At 43.8% G+C, this 20,799-nt stretch overlaps 1 protein-coding gene across 1 annotated transcript in view; it reads right to left on the bottom strand.

The window, feature by feature from the left end:
* Positions 1-271: 271 nt before the first annotated feature.
* The window catches only part of ATP8A2 (ATPase phospholipid transporting 8A2), a 290,456-nt gene continuing 269,928 nt past the window's right edge, over positions 272-20,799 (bottom strand). The window contains exons 35-36 of the mRNA XM_035542481.2: positions 9,324-9,415; positions 272-1,550 (exon numbers count right to left, since the gene is read on the bottom strand). Of these exons, the coding sequence (XP_035398374.1) occupies positions 1,453-1,550; positions 9,324-9,415 (190 nt within the window). The 3' untranslated portion in view covers positions 272-1,452. The remainder of the gene's footprint in view (positions 1,551-9,323; positions 9,416-20,799) is intronic.

Here is a 20,799-nt window from a genome sequence, read left to right as displayed (position 1 = left end):
AATTGATTTCGGATATATTTAAATCAACAAAAGTTATGGATGATGGTCAATAGGGCAAAACACAGCGCCAACTTTTTAAACGCACAGATGTAGTACATACATTAACCATGAAACCTGGCTAAAACACAGCACTATTTACTTTATGCTATTCAGAAACGTGGCTTGGCAACTAAAATTAATAGAACTCGTCTGGAGGACAGTGTAAGCTTTCTAAGGGCTCTTTCAGCTTTAACTTATGCCCCTGTTTTCTCTTTTTTTTTTCCGTAATTCCAATATATGCAGCAGCACGCTTGCCCCACTCCCAGCGAGTCGGTGAAGCCAGCATTCCTTCCAGGGCTCCAAAGTGGAAGCATCAGAAGCCTGTCGATGGATCTGATCTAGAAAAGAGACTGCTCTGGCTGAACAAACAAACGGCACGTCTCCTCTTCACAATGACCAGCTCTGTGTGTGCAGGCACATGTGTGTGAACCTTTCCTGACTTTCCCCTGCCAGCCCATCCTACCGGGTCCAAGAGGAATGCCTCTTTGGGATGGCAGCAGTAGGCTGCTGTGTGGATGCACATGCTCTTCTTCCTAACGAAGTGAAAAGCTTTTCTGTTCTGTTTTGTTCTATTGTTACAGTGGGAATGGGATAACGGAGGGAAATCCCAGGCTAAATCTGAAGAGCACAGCCAAATACAAGCTGCAGAGTTACCTACTTGAGTTCACTTTTGTGCAGAACGCTGTACACTCAATGCAGCTGCCCTGGCAAGCCCTCCAACTTTCACATCCTGGCTTTGGGGGTAAGCTATTAATCGGTTTTCAGAAAGCTAAGATAGAGCCCTAATAAGTCTTGTAAGAGGGCAGGAAGGATTCTGTGTAATTCATTGCTATTGTGTTACTCTGTCCTGAGAAGGCAAATAAGCATTTTTAGCTACAGATTGTGTTTCCACTGCAATAAATAAAATTTATACCAAATTGTCTGTTAAAAATTTAAATGAAAATCTCGTAATCAGTGAATGTTACGGGGAATAAGGTCTGCATGCAGCCACATGCTCCTGGTCTGGATGTAACCAAACAGGAAGTCTCAGCACCCCGTTCCAATTAAGCAAAGGCTGATTTCTCATGGAACATAAATTTTCTACTTTTCTCCCAGAACAACCTTATGCTGATGCTTTAAATAGTGGTAAAACATTGTTTTTAATTTCACACCTCACAGAGCACAGTCAAATGCTTCGTAACAACATAAACGAAACTTTAGGCAGAGCTTTGCAACTGAATTCGAACAATGATTTCCCCCCACAATAAATATTCAAGGTTTGCAGGGAGAATACAGAAACTTGTTGGCTAAGGCCACAGAAATGAGTTCTCTGGTGTTTTGGCTGCTGTTGCCAGCCCTAGTCAAGAATGCATTAAGAGTGGATGCATCGATCCAAATCCCATTATTCCCACCACCCATCAGGTGAGGAACCATTTATTCTATTTCTGTTCTCCTTTTGGTCGTATCGTAGGATCGAACAACTTCTGACTGGGAGACAACACCGTGTTCTTCCTGGGAAAACGCATACCCATCTGAAAAAGCAAAGGAAGAAGAAAAAAAATCACCGGAGTTCAGCTCAAAGGCACAGCCTGTTTTTAGGAACGCCTCTAGGCATCACTGGTTACATGACAGACCTCAGTGATCTTCATTTCTGTGCTGCACTTCTGTCATTTACAGCGGTGCCCACATGGCACTGGAAGGACAGCTGCCAGCTCTTACTGCTCCCCTCCCCAGGCCACATTAGTGTACGTGGTTGACTTTTCCATCTGAGCTAACCCAACTTCAGATAGATTTTGGACACTGGGTTAACTCCCACGGTGGCAGAACTTTAAGGACTTAATACACAGAGATTTGCATTTTTGGTTGACTCTGTTGTCTGCTTGGTATCAGCAGCTGGCCTGGAGGAACATGGAAACATCCACACTACAACTGGATCTGAGTTATGTCTTAACTACATTCAGGATTTGTTTTTTGTACAAGTTTCCAGGTGTCATCTGACAAGTCACACTGAGAAACCCTCGATTCTCTTGGCCAGTCACCTACATCTTGAATAGAATAAACTTCAACATACACCAGAGGTCTTTGCCTTCCACAAGTTAATCCTGCTAGCTAACAGTCCTTTGGTCTCCCTACAAATTACTCAGATGAAAAGAGCAATGTGTCTGAATTCTTTCAAAGTACTGTGGACAAGGTAAACGACATTTCTGACATCATCTGCAAAACACCACAACAGCTAACAGGCTAAGATGGTGAAACACCAAGCAATATTTAAACCAGACATGAGCCTACAGAAAAATTCTGAACAGAAAACCATAGCAAAGGAGAATAGTCTCTGTGACACCAAGGAAAGGCGTTTGTCAGAAAAAATGGGTAATCAGAATGGAAGAGAAGGGGAGATTTGAATAGCTTCAAAATATGGAGAAAAAGGAAAATCACAGGCTATGCAAAACTTGGTAAGGCTTTGTAGTAGGAAAGAGCTAGTTGGTGTGAATTCTGCTTGGGAGAACCTAAGAATGACACCATGGCTCATGGGTGGGGAATGTGCCATCTCCCCCAAGCAACTCTGGGAGTGGGAGCTCGTGAATTCTGAAATCCTGCCCCAAATCTACCCCGGGCTGAAAGGTGCAGCACCAGACAAGGCAGGACAGACATCCCAAGTACTACCCAAAAACCTGTCTTTCAGGAGTCCTCCTCCCTTAACAGGCTCAAGGCATATTCTCCCTAGATCAGGTACCCAAGTGGGATAAGGCTGGAGCATGGCACAAGGGGAGTTGGCTGGAATAGAGTCCCACAGCACTGGGGACGATCCTTGCTCCGATAATTGGGAGGGTCTTCTCCTCTCCCACAGAATGAGGTACGTCACCTCTGAAGCCAGGGCCTTTGCTGTCCATTTGAACTCACGAGGCAGGACGTGCACTCCCTTAGCAGAAGGGCACACTAGCAGTTAGCTGACCTGACCCACAGCACAGCAGGAAACCTTCACCCACAGATGGAGGAGATTCCGACAGAAATGCATCACCCAGAACAAACTGCAGTCACATTTCCCTCCTGGAGTGATTGCAGCCCTGTAGGAACTTTGATCCGATTGCAAGACTGATTCCGGCATTTCGTTTTATTTTCCATGAGCAATTCCCTGCCAATATACATACGGCTGCAGAGGAACAGGTTGGGTTTTCTTGCCTCTAGCTGAAGGTTCACAAAATATATTCAGAAAATGCAAACACTTCTGGAAAAAAGTATGTGCATGCTGGATAACTGCAAAGGAAATATTTACAAAACAGGCTTTCATTTAAAAAAGGGTGGGATTCACACCTAAACCAATACCTCCAGTGGGCTTGTTCCACTCTAGGGGCCAGTATGCTGTTAGCTTTTTTGGCAAAATTCTCCACGGAAAGTCAGTCTTGTAGTCTTTCACCAATTTAAGCCCTAAAAGACTGACAGCCGTGCCCCATAACCTGCTCTGCATCACGATGGCTTTGCTGTACTTAGATCATTTGGCAGAAAACACCTTAGCCTGAATTTTTTTGCTACATTAAGATGACCAATGGTTAACAACAGCAGAGGCATGCTTACATTCTCACGTTCTTGATCCACTCTGAAATACCCGCAGTGAGAGTTTTGTGCATACATCATGGGAAAGGCTGCGACCCCCAGACTTGCACGTTGCCTCTATTCAGTCAAAGCTCGACATTTGGCAGCATGTTGAAAACTTTTAGTGTTGATCTCAAAGCAGGAAGATGATTTCATATTATGCTTTTTTATTTGTATTATGATTAAGCTGGAGCTTCAGGCTGCTCAGGCAGCTGCCTGTGCCTCGCAGGATCAGAACACGCTGGGACCGCTCAGGTCCTACCCAGGCTCCCCAAGCAGCTTCTCCATTTCCACTGTTTTCAGACCCCATCGAAAAACAATGAAAGTTTCCATCTGCCAGTTACCAGGGAACTTTTTCGGAAGTCTGAACTTTTCCCCCAACTCGGGTTTTAAAACCACACCTAGGAGCCTGCCCAGGGAACAAGGCCCTCATTGTTCCAGCCCGAGGAAGGAGCACGCTTCTTGGGGGCTTTCTGGGCACAACCCGCTCCCGGCCCTCGCAGAAGGAAGAAGCTTTGTACTCGGAGCCTTTTCGGGAGAAAAGGAGCACTTACAAATATCTGTCAGTGTGGCTCATTCGTTAAGAGGAGATTCCCATTCTCATCAAATCTAAGGTTTCACTGGTACCAGATATTATCGGGCAACCTACTGAATTTTAAAAGCATCCTTTTTTTTTTTTTTTTTAAGCTTTGATACTCTATTAGTAGATCAGAATCTAGTGACCATCAGGTTTCTAATTTAACAGGATCGATTTCTGTTCCCTACAATGACTGTTTTGGTCCGTGCAATGCTGGATTAGAGAAACTGCCTCTCCGTGTATGCCCTGAGTACACCGCGCCATCCCAACAGCTCGCTCGCTTCCAAGATCAGGAACTATTCAACAACACTATTCCAGAAAATCTGCTCATTGAAGGACTCTGTACAGTTTTAGGCACTTCAGAGATTTGTTTTAGAGGGTTCCTACTCCTTGCACTCCCCTGATACAGCAGAACCGCCATGGGCTTGCTAAACAAACATGTTTTCTCACCGGCAGCCTGGCAGAAACCTTTCCCTCCTGGGCATTTCCTTACTCCATACATGCAGTGGTACTGCAGTTTAGTACAGTCCCAAGTATAAGATGCCTTTTGCCATCATGTTGTTTGTCTTGGGAGAAAAATGGCCAGATTCAAATCCACTAAAATGAAAATTAACTCTTTTTTTAAAATCTCTTTTAGGTGGTGTTGCGTCTTAGATACCAAAATCTCTCTGACAAAACGAGAATCAACGTTAGGGAATTACCTGGCCAGCCAAATCCTTTCTCTGGCCCAACACTGGACTCCACACTGTTTTTAAGGAGACTTAATGATGCCACACTTCACATTTACCAATTAAACAGTAAATGCTAACTCAGCTTTGACTTCTCAGGGAACCCTCTTCCACTTATCCTGGGAAAATGAAAGCTGCTTTAAATCTTGAGTGCTCTGAGTAATGCTTACAGAAATCATTCATTTCCCTGCTGATAAACTATGCCCATGTTTTCTGAAGGACCCAAGAGGGATTCCTAACAAATGGTCCCATCTCTGTCCTCCCAGATGCTAATTTATGGGTGTTTCCATGTAGAAAACACAGCTCGATGCCACGGCATTGATTCTAAGCTAATTATTCCAATTTCTTTTTCTTCAATTGATTTTAAAAGGTTGCAACTCCACTTGATATTCAACAAATCTGTAGCTGTCTTGTAAAAAAAATACAGAATGTATATTTCAAACACATGCAAGGTAAGAGGAAACGGAGTTTAAAAAGCATCTCAAGTAGCCACCCTGTTGTTTTTCAAATCAAAATGCACCAGGAGAAAAGCGAGAGGAAGAAGGTGTCTGCTAGTGGAGAATAAATGGTGGGATTAGAGCCCTCAGCATGAACACATTATTATTATTTATTATTTGCCAGCCCGCATACTGTGAAATGAACCTCAGCTGTCAGGTGCTTTTTCTCCATTGATTAATAAGGTGCAAACCATACGCTCTGCATTCGGGTTTACCCTATGCAATGACTGTATTCTGTCAAGGGAAGAGGGATTTTCTTTGCTAGCCTAGGAAATCTGGGCCAAGCCCAGCAATCCTCGTCCAGGCACAGCTCTCTGCATTTCGGGGGGAGCTCTGCCAGAGCAGTGCTTAGCGAGAGCGGGATTCAGCTCTGATTTTAAGAGCGTGCAGAGAGACAGGACAACTGAACGCTGCTAGTTATTCTGAATTACAGGAGTGAAACTGCACTAGAGGGATTGTATGAGGCATTCCTTAGGGACAGCCAGGGATGAGGGCACCTGAGCAAGTGGGAGAGCATCACCCTTCCTATCCTCCTCCCAGGCTCTGGGGACACAGGTGACAGAGGCCAGACGTGTAAGGAGGTCAGGGGGCTCAAGGGCAGCCTCAGGTATTGTGCTGGCTCTGGCTGGGATGGAGTTAACCTTCCCTGCAGCAGCCCAAACAATGCTGTGCTCTGCACTTGTAGCTAGAACAGCCCTGATATCCCACCAGGGTTGTGTCTATCCCTGAGCAGGGCTGGCACAGCACCAAGACTCCCTGCAACCCCCCAGAGACCCAGGCTGGGGGTGGGCAAGAGGTGGGGAGGGGACACGGCCAGGACAGCTGACCGAAAGCAACCAGAGGGATATTCCACACCGTGTGGTGTCACACTCAGCCACAGAAGCTGGGAAAGGGGAGGGAGAAGGGGAGCTTTTATTATGAAAACGTCTGTCCTCCCAAATCACCACTGTGTGTGTTGAGGCCCTGCTTCCCAGGACGTGGCCAAGCATCGCTCATGGATGGGAAGCAGAAAATTAAAGTTTTTTTTTTCCCTCTTTGCTTCCTCATGGCCTTTGCTTGCTTTTTTTTGCTTGCTCTTTAATTGAATGATCCCTATCTCAGCTCTTGAGCCTTTTCCTTTCCATCATACCTTCTTCCCTCCCTTTCCTTTTGAGGAGGGGGAGTGAGAGAGCGGTTGTGGTGGCATTCAGCTGTCCGGCAGGGTAAAACACCACAGGTATTCACAGATCTTGTCTAAAGGAGATGCTACTTTCATAAAGTCAGAACAAAAAAAGGAAAGACATAACTTGGATGGAGACTTGGAAAAAGTTTGCCTGGAGAAAATGTCATTGCCAACAAACCCTCTGAGACAAAGCTTTTGGGAATCATTACTGCTCCTTCCCTAGAGTAGGTGCCTAACGGCACACTAAAGGGAAGGCTCCTAAGACACATCTGAGTGGAGCCTGGTGGCATTTCCTGCTCACTCTTAAGAGGCTTTAGAAAGCAGACGGGAATGGGCAACCTGTGATTTCGCCAGGCACTGCACCGAGCCTGGTGCCATCACCACTGCCAACAAGACTCCACTGCCAAGGTCTGACCTCAGCACGTGGGCTGGACAACCATCTACAATTCTTCCACTGAAAGCCTCATGACAATGGCATAAAGTCTAGTATTGTGCTAATGCTTTTGGGTAGGGGATGGCTCCAACAGCAAGCCATGAGGCACACTGAGCAAGCGTCTGTCTTTCGACACAGGGCTGTGTGACTTACCCCCACGTCTCTCCCCTCTGACCTTGCAGACTGCTAGAAGTAGCTCTGAAACTCCTTGTGGTATTTTTCCAGCACTTAACTAATTTCCATGTGATTGGAAATGAAGTTTTATAGGTGTTGCTTCCTCACCAAAATCCTGGAAACAGTTGTTGTCAACAGCAAAATAAAGTGAATCTCAAACTAGTACTGCATCTTTACAATCTGTGCTAGGAATTTTAACCTCATTTTTCTTCCTCGTTGGGACCAAGGCAGTTGATTTGCTTAAGCCTTTGTCAGCTCTATCTAAACAAACCATTTTCATGTTTTATATGCAAGTGTCAGATTCTGAGTTGAAGTCACACAAGCAATTTTTGGAAGAAGTGGCCTTCACAGGCTGGGAACTTGGAGCCTGGTAATAACACACAAACGATTCAAGACTTCAAACGGAGTGCATGTAGTGTGATTTAAGATATTGGCCCAGCAAGTCAAGGCAACTGCCCTATTCATCAATCCTTTGCTTTGAAGATTTCTAGCATTTAGTAAACACTTTTACAATTTAGGGCTGTGAAAACAGCACACGTTCCCTGAATTTCACATGGCCTTGTACATATAGCAGCTATGCAACATTTGAAAATAACATTTGACAAGAGATGACAGAAGCTTTAAAGAATCATGGATACACCATAAAAAGAGTCTCTCAAACCTAACAGTTTCACAATCAGAATTTACATTCATGTGAAAAGCAAACGGCTGACTGTAACCTGTCCTGACTCATTTAGCACTTAATCATTAGCATTTAATAGGGAAGCTGGTTATCCAAATTAGGGTTTATTTTGATATCTCATTTTTCTTTCCCAATAGCTATTCACTTACTTACAACCCAATGATGTGTTCTACCAAACTAAAAGCACATATCAAGCCTGACTTGTCACTACTGGTGTATCTCTGATTTGCACTGTGGTAAGTCTCTACAGCAGAGTTCCTCGACAGCAACTTATCTATGTATTTTACTGACTTCTTCTGCCAACCATCTCCTGTGGAATTTCCTCCAAGAGTGTGTTTGTGTGCCCACAGCAGAGCTGCAGTCAACATCCCTGGCTCCTTGACACAAAGGATTAAAACCTGGAAGAAGCACACGGTTCACAGGGCTGCTCTGCACATCCATCACCTTTGCCAAGAGCAATGGGATTGATTGCTAAAGACCCTATATCCCTCTGACACTAACAGCCTTACAGCTGCTCTACAAAAGACAAAGACAAGCAGATCCGTCACTGTCCCACCCACTCTGGTCTAATTCCCCCGTAGAAAAGAGGAACACCTCAGGCATCTGAGTTCCCAAATCCCAGCCCTGCTTCCATGACCCGAACCACAACATTTCTGCTACAGAAAAGGACGCAGTCAACAAATGAGCGTGGACTCCAATTAGCTCCTGGGATTCTTAAACAGTCAAAGGTGTAACTTCTCATTGCAACAGTGATACAAAACCCAAATCCTGCCTGCCTGCCCCTTGCCCTGTGAGCAGCAGTGCTGCATGCTGGGGGGCTATTTCTTCAGTAAGCTGAGCAAAAAACCTCAGGTCTAGCAGGTAAAGGCCTGTCTTGTTCCTCCAGGATGATGAATAAACGGATGACCTCAATGTGCAATTTACTCCAAATAGCAGCAGTGAAAAGGTGTGAGGTTGCCTCTCTCCTCCCAAAGGATGACAAAGAGGGAGAGGAGTGAGGCAGCTCTGCATGCCTTGGCTTTCCTCATCAGAAACATACACAGCTCCCAAGTGGCATCCTCGAAATATCACTGTATTCTCAGCTAACCACAGCTAATAAGACTCGATTCATAAAGAAGCCATTTCTATTTAGGCTAGGCTCTATCACAACATTTATTTTATCCTGCAGAGCTTTTGATTTTACAGCATTCTTGAGACTATCAGGATTTTACATGTAGAGAATCTGCATATTGGGATTTTGTCATTTGGGCCTGTTGATTGGATCCCAGGGAATTATCCACATTTGAGCTCTGCTTGCCTAGGGCCAAATACACTTCCAAATGCATGTCTCTTGGTTGGCAGCTCAGCCTCTGCACTAGATTATCTCTACCTACAATTTAATTAAAAAGTAATCACCCTTTGCTTCACTCATCTGGGACTGACTGCTGTGAAACACACACACATACGCCAACCATTACTTACGTGATACACTTTGCTGGACAGAATGAGCACGGAAAAGGCTCGGAGGAGTTTTCCTGCCGAGCCTTTTTAACAAATGATCACGTTCGTTCACACTGAGGGAGAGAAAAAATAAATACATCAGTGAGTAACCAGATAATTTCAGGATAAAAGTCAACTATATTCAAAGTACTTGGTAGCTTCAACTTTGTCAGTATTTGAGATGGCTGCAGCATGATATATATTTTTTTAATTGCACACTATCAAGAGTACTCTCTAACAATGGAAACGCCTCCTTTCTAAGGCCACTTTTTAGAGTTTACATTTAGTTCATCCATCCCTAACATCACAACCATTGTGATTTCTGAATGCGTGATGTTGATGAAATGTTACAAGCCATATCAAATTTCTGACACATCAAGCAATATAGAACATTTAAAAGGAGATTTCTGAGTATTATGTACACAAATCGTAGCACCCACAAACCGTCTCAGAGAGAAAACGCAACGCGTTGGGGCTTAACACATGGTAAAAGGCTTCTATCACACCAACAAAATGGCCCCAAACAACCAAAGACGGCACCATTGTTAATTTTGACTTCTGAAGAAGGTTTTCATTTTTATTTTCACCTCCAACATCAGAAAGAAAACTTTCTATCCAGCTTTTGGTTAAAAGCCCTCTTTGGTTTATACAATTCATGTTAAAGGCCTGAATTTACCAAAAGTAAAAACATAAATTTTGGGTGACAAATAAAATAAGCTTTTCAATCAGTTGAAAGAGAAAACTGACTGGATTTAACATATGCATACGAGTCATTAGAGCTCCTGTCCACTCTGATTTTCACAAAAACTACTCATTTCATCATGAACTTTAAGCCCAGAATAGAGGGACAACGGCTAAGGTTCTGACCTTTCAAAGCACGTAACTATGTATGCAAGTGGCATAAAGTGCAATAGGGTTTTAAGCAGCGCAGGTATCCAAACCTTTTTGATCTGGAGCCTCCAGTAACTGTTGTACATCAGATTATTAGGAAATACATATTATAGTCTATTTTAGTTCATAGGTTGAGGGACTGGATTGTCCGTCCCCCCCCCTCGTCTCACACCTATTCCTAACACTGAGATGGAGATAGTACACAGAAGGGATCTGCCTGCTACTGCAGCTCCTGGCAGTTCCTTTATCCCATTTACACCACATTTACACTGCCTGCTTCCATTTTCAAAGTCTGCTTGTTTTTTTCATGCCTTCATTCACAAGTAATTCCACTGGTTACATGGCAAATGTAGATACACATCTGAAAGGCAAATGTTGGTATCTTTTTTGGGTTAGATTACAAGTTCACATATATTTGGTATATGAAATGGAAATCCCAACAAGCACAGCTGCTGCTGCCAACAAGCTCACAACAGCTTTCCACAAACAACTCCTTTTCATTGAAGCAATTTGCTAACTTCAAACAAGAAAGTACGCAAAGAGTCTCCGAGACGTCTATAACGTGTAACCCAGCCATGCAGGCTTATATTCCACTTAATATTCCATTAGGTTAATATCTAGACTCACAGTCCCGTGTTCAGTGTGTAACTGGATGCCCAGGAAAGAAAGGGAGCAATCCTCCCCCACCCCCCCTTTTATTTTTTTCCTGTGGTCTCTAATCCCAGCCACCCAGGTTAGGAAATTGTACATCCTATGGATCCTTCCTTAAAAATCTTTAAAAATTGTCAGTATTTTCAGACACTTGGTCTCTTTACCCCCTTCCCTTGCCATAGCAGAATCACACCTACAAGAGATACACCAGGCTGCTTTCCCTGTCTGAAGTCAGTAGTATTTCCTAGGTAGTATTTTCCTTCAATAGAAGTTGATGAAGGATTTGGAAGCAAAACTACAGATACCAACTGAAAGCATCAAAAAACTTTTAAGAGCTCTTGGATCCTAAGATCAGCACGCATTCAAAGAAGAATGAATTACAAGTTTCCACTAAAAACAGGGTTACAGTGCAGAAGCTTCTGAAGATCTTGGAAGATCCAACTTAGAAAAGAAAAAGACTGTCCGAGTAAAAGAAAACCAAGCATATAAAGAAAAAATCCACCTGCTCTACGCAGGCAGCAGAATAGAACGTGTGTACTACAAAGGACCATCAGACAAGGGGATGGCAGGCAAAAAGTGAGACATTAAATTTCTCTAAACTTAGGCTTACAGAGTTGACCGCCTCCAGAATCCAGAGTTACTGGTGCATGTACTAACCAGCAGTGCTCTGTTGAGTAACCTCCTGCCAACTGCAGAAGACTGCTGGTAACTTGGAAGTGCACTGACCAAGGGTAGCAAAACATTCAGAATGTACTAGTGGCCTGTGAATGACACAAGTGGAATACTTGCTCATCTTCTGCAGGTAAAGGAGAACATACAGGTTGGGTCCACCCATCTCACCAGGAGAACCAGAGACTACTTAAAACATGGATCTTGAACTGATCAAAAATGGTAGCTCTAAAAGACAAGTAACAACATCTGCCACAAAATTCTGACACTGAGAATTGAGTTAACCAAGTCGACAAAAGGCATAATGAACAATATTTTTCTCTGCCCATCTACAGCAACAGATGAAGCACAAGATGTTTTCTGCTACAGGCCATTAATGGTTAGCTCCTTGGGCTTCTACATACAACATGGGGAGAAAAGCGTGCTGTCAAGGGACTTCTGAACATGAGTGACACGTTACAGCTCTAAGGAAGCCAAAGCTAGACTATCTTTGATATTGCTAATTATAAACAGCAATTTCAAAAACTCAAGTCACATCTGTTTTTCCCATTTGGGAAATTATTTTGGATTTTGTCTATGCAGAGAAAGAAAATCTCAAGGAAGAATTAGAGCATTTGTGGTTTAAGTGCAAGTGATGATTAAACACGCTACAAGTCAAGACCAGTCAAGCAATATAAAATGAGCTCTTAATACGAAGTAGTAAATGCAACACAGCTCTTCAGAAATGGGTAAGTATTTGATTTATTAACAGATATTAGATCTCCCAATGCAAACCCTGAAAGGAAAATAAAAGTGAAGTTAAGTGGATTACTTAACTACACCAGTGTTTGCACTGATACCAACTGAGTCCCTGCTTTCAGAAGAGGTTTTCTGCTGCTGCCATCATGTAACAAAAAAATAAAGACTTCTCAGTCTTCCTCCACTATGGCGCAAAACTAGCGAAGACCTCAGAATCCCACAAAGGCACAAGATTAGTCCTTGCCCACAAAAATATTGCTTGTAAATCAACCCTGAGCATGAGCTGTGATTCTAAGTGTTAAATCTGCTTTCCAGTCACCGTGAGCCAGTGCCTAAGCCCTCCCATCAGAGGCTAAGGATGTCATCTTTAGACGCATCACAGCAAAAGAATAAAAGTTAACGAGATCACGTGCTGAATATTGGAGGTAGTTGTGTTTATACTCAAGACCTAAAAATGGTGTCAGAGTGAAAGAAATCACAAACCCAGACATCCTGATGGGAGCCAGTGACCTGGAAAGTGACAGTGAAATATGCTTAAGTCGGTTGGTTAGTGACCTCGGAAGGGGTAAGGGAGAAACATCATCTATCTGTAATTACACACAGGACACAGCACACAGACAAAATGCTTGGTACTAGAAAAAATAAACAGGAGCTCAGAACAAAAACTAGGAAAAACGTCCCAATTCTGAGGGTTAATTATTCAGGTAATCTAAAACCAGACAGAGTTGTTATCAATAACAAAGAATATCTGGTGCAAGGAATATCTTTCAACGGCTCCCTCAGAGGGCCAAGATGACTTGAGCCCACAAATTCGGTAAGTGGATACCAAATTAAAAGGTGAACTGAAGTCATCATGTTAATTCATAACAAACAGTATTTTCCATTCCATGAATAAAATAACTCTTCCATTTTTATATCTGAGTTGCTCTGAGGTGTCAACAGGGACTTTCATTTTATTTTTGTGTGTTCTCCTCTCACTCCTCACAAAAGCAAGCAGCCCTTAAATCCAGGCAACAAACATCTGGCTTTACACATTCAAATGAGGAGCATCAAAACAAACAGAATAATTCAAAGCTGACCACAAGGTCCCGCTGGCTCATTTGCTCAAGTAATTAAAAAAAGATGAGCTTCACCACCAATTAACCTACTGAGCACTAATTAGTGTTAATGAGGATTTGCCATACTTGGTAGAGCTTGATCCAGAATGTCCTCCCCAGTTCACTAATTGGCTGGTGACAAAAGCAGGACTCACAAAGAAGGGAAGGTTAAAGTGGATGCAGGTGTCTCTTAAAACTGGATCTTCCCTGAGAAAACATGCACAGCTTAGCTTAAAAATAAACAAATAAATAAAAATTCAAGGCCCCCTCCTTCTCCCACATGAACCAAACTCTTATGAAATGAGTTTGTGTTTTATTACGATTTACTACTGGAGATATAAGACACAGGCACACCAAATGGGCAAAGATGCTTAGCTGCTATTGTTTTTGACTTGCTGCCCTTCTGGATCATTCAGAATTCGGTCAGACACATATGAAATGATCTGGTTTTGTTTCCTTCCTTTCCACTTTCTTGAAGGCAGACTTGAGCTATCTCTGAAGCCTCACTGAGGCTGCTAAAAACTACACAAAACACAGAAATGTTTATATTCCAGCTGCTGTCCCTCCACTTTAATAGCACCCAATGAACCAATGGCAGACGCATGGCTGTTCAGTTCAGCACACCCAGTGTTATCCTCATGGGTAAGCCCAGAAGACAAGAAAGCATGTGGAAGTTTTCCCCATCATTTCAATAGCTATAAATCCCCTTGCCCTACTGCCTACAGGTGCTGTATCACCTTTTCTTCTGTCCTATGCTACTGCCATGGCATCAGCAACATAAATCACTGTACAGCTTGGTTTAAACCAGAAAACCCTGCAAAGCTCAGGCTGAAATTCTGTCCTTAATTCCATGGCATTCCTCCTACCCATATGCACTTTCAAATGGCACAGAAGATGAACCCTTGTTTAGCACCTTTATTCCCCACTATCACATTCTGTTAAGCACCTCGTTGTCCAAGCAGCCCTAGCTGCTTGCATTCATCTCCTGGTGCAAGTTACATCCTGGAACTTGCTGTCATTGCACTACAACAGCAGGGAGGAAGGGGAGAAGAGAAAAAAAATTGCAAAACATCCAGTGTGGCTGAACAAGTAAAAAGATCAGAAGTTTCTGTCCCTGACATCTTCAGCTGGGGATTTGATTTTGAGGGGCGAAGAGGATGCTGCTCCCTCCCTTTTTAGAATTTAGAAATAAAACACGGTAATTAATTTCTTCCATACGTTCCATACAGTAATTTACACAAGTTTGTTGTTTCTTTGTTGACGTGATTCTGTCTCTGAAAGCTGCATCAACATAAAATATGAAGAGACAGAAAAAAGGTCTGACACAACCAGACTCTTCCAGCTTTGATCAATCAATCACCAAGCCATTTACAAGCAGATTGTTGATTTTCATTTCAATCTCTTGGTTCTCAAACTCCATTAAGTTTCTCCTAAAGGTTAATTAGAGGTTCAGGTGTGACAAATTTTACATCAGGATGACCTGGCACGGGGCGGGGGGCTCACAGACCCCTCCCCAGCTGCTAGAACATACCAATTATTCCTGAGGATGCATTCACTTCTCACCAGTTCCATCCCTCACCTTTAGAGCTCCGTAACACTGCTGAAGCAGTGTCAGTCATGGCTCTGATGGACAAAGAGTAATGCAAGCCAGGCAGAGGCTGTGCCCACACCTTTGTAATTGGTCTGAGGAGACCTATTTGTCTTCCTCATGTACTCCATACTCCCCGCTGCCTGACTGCACTCCCCAGCACAGCCACAGGCCTTGATTTAACTTGTTTTCTCCCAGTTTAGGCTCAAGTGCATTACTCAAATTCACATAATGGAGCTGCTAAACTGGAGTTATGCAGCGGGCAGAGAGATGACAACGAGCGCAGACTTGGCATAAGGAGAATGGAAAAAAAAAACCTTCCTTATAGACCAGGAGCTCAAAATTGAGCAAACGTGCAAATATGCTCAAATGTGAGTCACACCGAAGCTGAGGATTTGGCAAAACCCTGTACACTCACATACACAGAACAACCCCAAGGCTTTGGAAGAAAGGGCTGTGCATGTGGAAGTTGCAGCCTGAGCAAATACGCCTCCAAAGCCCAGAGGATGGAGGTATCACAAAAAGAAATGGCCCTCCAACAGAATAGTCAAAGTAGCAGCTATGGACTTCTTCTGGTTTCTCTGCCCTGATCCACAAAGGGGAGATGTTATTTTTGGTTATCTGTCGTTGGATTGCAGGAATGTTTTACTATGAGGTCAATCAGGGTAGGAGGTCTTTTTAATTTAAAAGGCAAACAGGCATTACTGATAATGAAGCTGCAGTGTAATCAAAGGAAATCTCCAGAGCATTTCACAAGGAAGTGTCTGAGATTTCTAAGTGGCAAAACAAAAATCAGCATTTTCTTTGCTGAGTCAGTGTCTACACATACTGCTTTATCACTCAGGATGCATCTGAAATGAGGAGACATCCAAATCCAAGCCCCTTCTGCCTTCTTCTGTAAATACTTGGTGAGCCATCAACAAAAAACAGGCCGTGGCTAGAAGACCAAAGGGTCTAGAAGACCAGGCTGTGGCTAGAAGACCAAGCACACAGCACAGGGAAGCGTGGCCTGTACCACTTGCAGGCCGAGAGGTGCAAGAAGTTACCTATCACAGGCAACTCCTGCACCAACACAGCCAGGCTCTAGGGAGTGCCAAGTCCTGGCTAAGGGTTCAGCAAGAACTGACTGCCCAGGGAAGCTGGAGGCATTGCGTCCTGCCATGGGATAACATCTCCAGGTGGTCTTACCTCAGCAGCTCTCCTCAGCTGCTTCCCAAGTATATGTCTGCCACAGGTGAGAACTCCCTTTCTTGAGACAGAAGGTGGCTTTTTAAGGAACTTGCCTTCTTTACAAGTTATTTTTGACATTATCCAGCCAAGTATGTAAGCATCAGATGTATTTGGATGTGCAGCCTCTCAAGACCAACTTGGAGCACACCGAGCAGCCAAGCAGTGGTGACTTCTCCAGGTCTACAATGCGTGGCACCGAGCTCTGCTCACAGCCACTGCAAGTTGTTCATCCTGCCTGGACGTGAGGAGGTTAACAGTGTCAGGCAACTTTGGTGGAAGCTCCAAAGACATCCTTTGTGGTCACCGATGGTTTCAGCAGCTTCTGTACCTATCATCCACCCTGCTGCAACTGTTCAGGAGTTGTTCAAGAGCAGCTGGAGAACCTGACTGCGCTCCCCACACCATTCCACTTCCTTTGGTTCATATATCCTGTGAAGCCATGAACAGTTGAGCTGATCCAACTGAGGAGACGTGGCAAGGATGGGACCGTATGACCACGGTTGGTGAAGAATGATCTGGGAAACACTTAGGCCAGCCCTGCACCTGCAAATAGGCACATAAACCCATAGCCCTCTCAAATGCCCTGGAGAAATGCTGTCATTACAGCTTGTGGTTTGGTAGTGTGATACTCTACCAGAGCAGAAGCTTTCCTTTCCCATTATATCTCAGAGGTTTGCATGCAGGATCCCCAGCACAGAAGCCAGCCTGCAGCAGGCCCCCAGCCAGGTGCACATGGGTCTACCCACATCGCCAAACCCCCTTGCGCCAACACAGAACCACCTCACAGCAGCAGACACGCCGAGGCACATCATGGGTTTCTGCCAGCCCCATGTGCAACACCAGGGCTGTATGCTATGTTTTGGGACCAAATTCTCCACTCTACGCCCACAAAATCCTCTTCAAGTTGGTCCTTAAAGTCGTATGGCTAAAAGAAGAACAAAGCTTTCCTTTGGGTGACAAGCAAGGATGATTTATATTTTCTTTTGTCATTACTGATGTCTTAATGGAGAAAAAACAAACAGATTCCTCCCGTGACTTCTGAAATCATTTGGACAATGCATTCTAGCCTTCATTTTCAAGGCTGCTATTCCTAAACTTTTCCAACACTACTACTTCAAACAGAAGGTGGTATTACCAAGCACATTTTAAAAGCACCATTAAAAAAACATCAGACATAAAACATCACATGCCTCTCTGAAAATCAACAAGCCTAGAAAATAATAAATGAGATCTCTCTACTCAGAGTGCCTTCCATTTGTAAGCACTGGAAACATTAAGCATGTGTTTATGCACTTCATAATCTGGGGGTAGGGGTAGGCCTAGGCCTCACTGTCGACTGTCCCAAAGCCAGTTAACATAAAGCTGAAGCTGTTCAATTTTGCCTTCAGCCTTTCCAAAATGTGGAAATTGATTCAATTTAAACCTCTGAAAGGCAAAAATGGCTAAGTATGACTTGGTGCTTTTCAACTACCCTCCCTTCAGTATCAGTGCTGTTTACTTCTCGTCCTTAAGTGCCTCACTTTGCACTTAGTCTAGTGGGTGCTTGGTCGTATCCTCTACAGATAAGGTGGCAATACAGTTGCAATCATAACATTCTTTTCCTAGTCACTCATATTTTTTCAGAAGTAGTCACCTTGGAGGTTGAAGTTTTCCACGCTTGCTCTCTACACACAGGTGTGGTGTTTTGATTTGTTTTTTCAAACACATCTTGAGTAAACATAAAATAACTTGCGTTCAAAAACTCTAAACTCTTTCCTACCATTTTTCTCTAGCGGTTTTTTTTTTTTTTTCCCTAAAGAAAAGGAGAACAACAGCTTGCAGCAACAACAAAGACTGATGAGTTTGAAAGTGTCTGGATACAATTTAGAGCAAAGCCCAGGACATTTGGTTGATTTGGAAAAAACAAAAACCAAAACACCAACCAAATCGTTTTTCTTTAAGCTTAAGTATTTTGAAATTGTCCACTAAGTATTCAATATCTAGTACAACTTTTTGTCTTCTTGTCCTTGCTAGAAGTAACTCAGTACTTTAATCTTTGCCACAACTGCCTACCATCAGAGGAGGAACGCTGCTGCCCTGCCTCTCCTCGGAGATGTGTCAGCCAGGGCACGAGCCAGGGCAAGACTGCTGAAGCCATTACGCTGGAGTAGTTGTTATGGAGCACTTCTCCTGCTGTGCAGCCTAGAGGGAAGATTTCTTCTTCTCTCCCCTGGTGAGATCCCTGGTGCCCAACCCAGTAACTCAGGATTAGGCATCAGACAGACTGGCCCCTTAATCAGTTTTATCTCGTCTTGTTATGTTCCTTTTTTTTTCTAATCTTCCCTTTCAATTTACAGCTTCATTTTGGCCTTTGTGCTGATACTGTACCTCCGTCAACTTTGACTTCGCTTGCAGATTTGATCACAGCCCTAAATCCTTCTCCAGGTCACCAGGTTTTAACCTTATTTGTGTACTGGATCTCCCTCAAGGTTATGTGATAGGCATAATCAGGATGTGAAGTAATTAATTGCACTGGAAAAGGGGCACGTCAGCTCCAACTGGTTCGTGCTAGCAGCTGGGCACTTGGGTCCCCAGTGCCAGCAGGAGCGTGGTAATCCCTCCTTCATCCCCCCACCAGATTCTGACATCTCCTCCCTGTGCTCCCTGCCACCCCTGCCCCACTCAAAGCAGAACCAGGCCTGGTAACTTGTAAGTGCCTCAAACATACAAGGCTTAAAAATGCCAGAATTTTTATTAAATATACTAATATAAATATTAGTATATTATTAGTAATAAATAATATTACTTATTAAAATGAGGCAGTAATGTGGCAATTCTTTACTGCCACGGGACAGGCAGGAGAGGGGAAGGGACAAGTGTAAAATAAAATGAAATTAAGCATTTTCCATCTACCACACATGAACGTCTACCATATGGAATCAAAGAATTTAACAAAAAAGCACTGATATCATTTTATGTGCATTTTGCTAGTAAAAGGAGTCTAATATCTTTTTACTAGTAAAGCTGCAAGGAAAAATCGTAAATATGCCAGTCACTTTGTTGTGTACGCTGTGGAGAAATCTCGCCTTTCCTTTCCAGAAATGGTGTGAAGACCATCTGGAAAAATTGATAAAAAAGCCTCTGAAACCTCAAAACCAAAACATACCTCTCGCCTCTTCAACCTCGTTTTACGCTCAGCTGCACTGGAGATGGGCCCGATTCAGATCACGGTCATGCATATCCACACACCAAAGTCAGCGCACTCACGAAGCAAGGACTTGGCTCCAAACATCCAGTGCTGCTTAACCAGTTGAAAATGCAAGACTGAGTTTGTTTTAAATAGGATTCGTTGTACCTGCTGATGAGAAGAGGCCTTACTGGCACGGTCTCCCTGTTTGAGTGGATGTAATTTGGAATGCATCACTAAAGAGACAAAATGCTTTGAAATATAATGAGCCCAAGCCTCGTTCCTCTTGATGTGAATGAAAACACTTGCCTCTTCCTCAGCAATGAGGAGATCAGGTCCTCAAGCTCATTCACAGGTTTGTTAAAAGAGGAAAAATAAGACAATCTTAGCGTTTCTGCTCCTGCCCAGGCAAGGCTGGAGGCTCCACTGCCCTCAGCGACGTGCGCAGCCCCAAGCCCGTGCGGGGCATCCCTCCTCCTCCTCCCCAGGGACCCATGGGGTGGGCAGCTCTCCACGAGTGCCTGTGCCAGCTGAGTGAGCGACTACCCACCCCGTCACACCGCTATTGAAATGAGATAGGCGTCTGCGCTCACCCACCACATAAAACCCGGGCTGAGATCACTACAACAGCTTGCTCTCGGGGTGAGAGCCAGTCATGCGCGTTTCACTCAAGCAACGGGCAGCTCTGGTGAAAAGCACGTAAGTGAAAGAGGATCTCCACCAAAGGGGACAAACAGCGGAGAGACTGTGGGGGGACTGTAGTTTTAGGTACACTGAAAACCAGCATTTGTTTTACAAAGTGGAAATAAAGGAAAGAGGTGGCTAGCTATCGTCAGCGTGCTTCTGGAAGTAGACAAGTAAAAAGGCATCCTGTGAAAAATGCTGTGCAAAAGCATGATGCTGGGTTTCCTTGTCAGCTGCAGCCCTACCAGTTAGTTCAGTTCTCTGTTAAATAATACACATGGTTTCCAAAATTTCCAAATAATTTGAAGAAATTGCTCCCAATACTTAGGCAATGCAAGCACTTACCCACAACACTGCAGACGGGCCCTTCAGCTCCTTGTAAAGCAAGTGAATGATGAAATCTGCATCGCTCTTCAATATCAAATACTCTCCTAATCCCAGCCACCAAATGATTACAAAATGGAACAGAAAAACAACCAAAAAGCTACTTTCAAAAGGGAGCCCAAGGCAGAGAAACCCTCCACAACAGGAAATCTACTGTCACAAAGACTGTGCTGCACACCTTTGTTTGCTCGCCAGTCGTGGGCCATCGGAGCGCTGAAGTGATGTGGGTTTCCAAAATAAAGTTTGTTTTGGTCACTAATCAGGCTTTACTCCACCTGAACTCCTGCTGACTTCAATGAGAGGTTAGATGGAGTGAAAAGTGAATGAAGACTTGAAGATTTGGCCCTTTATGAGCCAAGA

The sequence above is a fragment of the Cygnus atratus genome, chromosome 1 (genome assembly GCF_013377495.2).
Source record: "Cygnus atratus isolate AKBS03 ecotype Queensland, Australia chromosome 1, CAtr_DNAZoo_HiC_assembly, whole genome shotgun sequence".
Lineage (NCBI taxonomy): Eukaryota > Metazoa > Chordata > Aves > Anseriformes > Anatidae > Cygnus > Cygnus atratus.
Note: the sequence above shows the minus strand (reverse complement) of the source record. Positions and strands in the feature narration are given on the sequence as shown.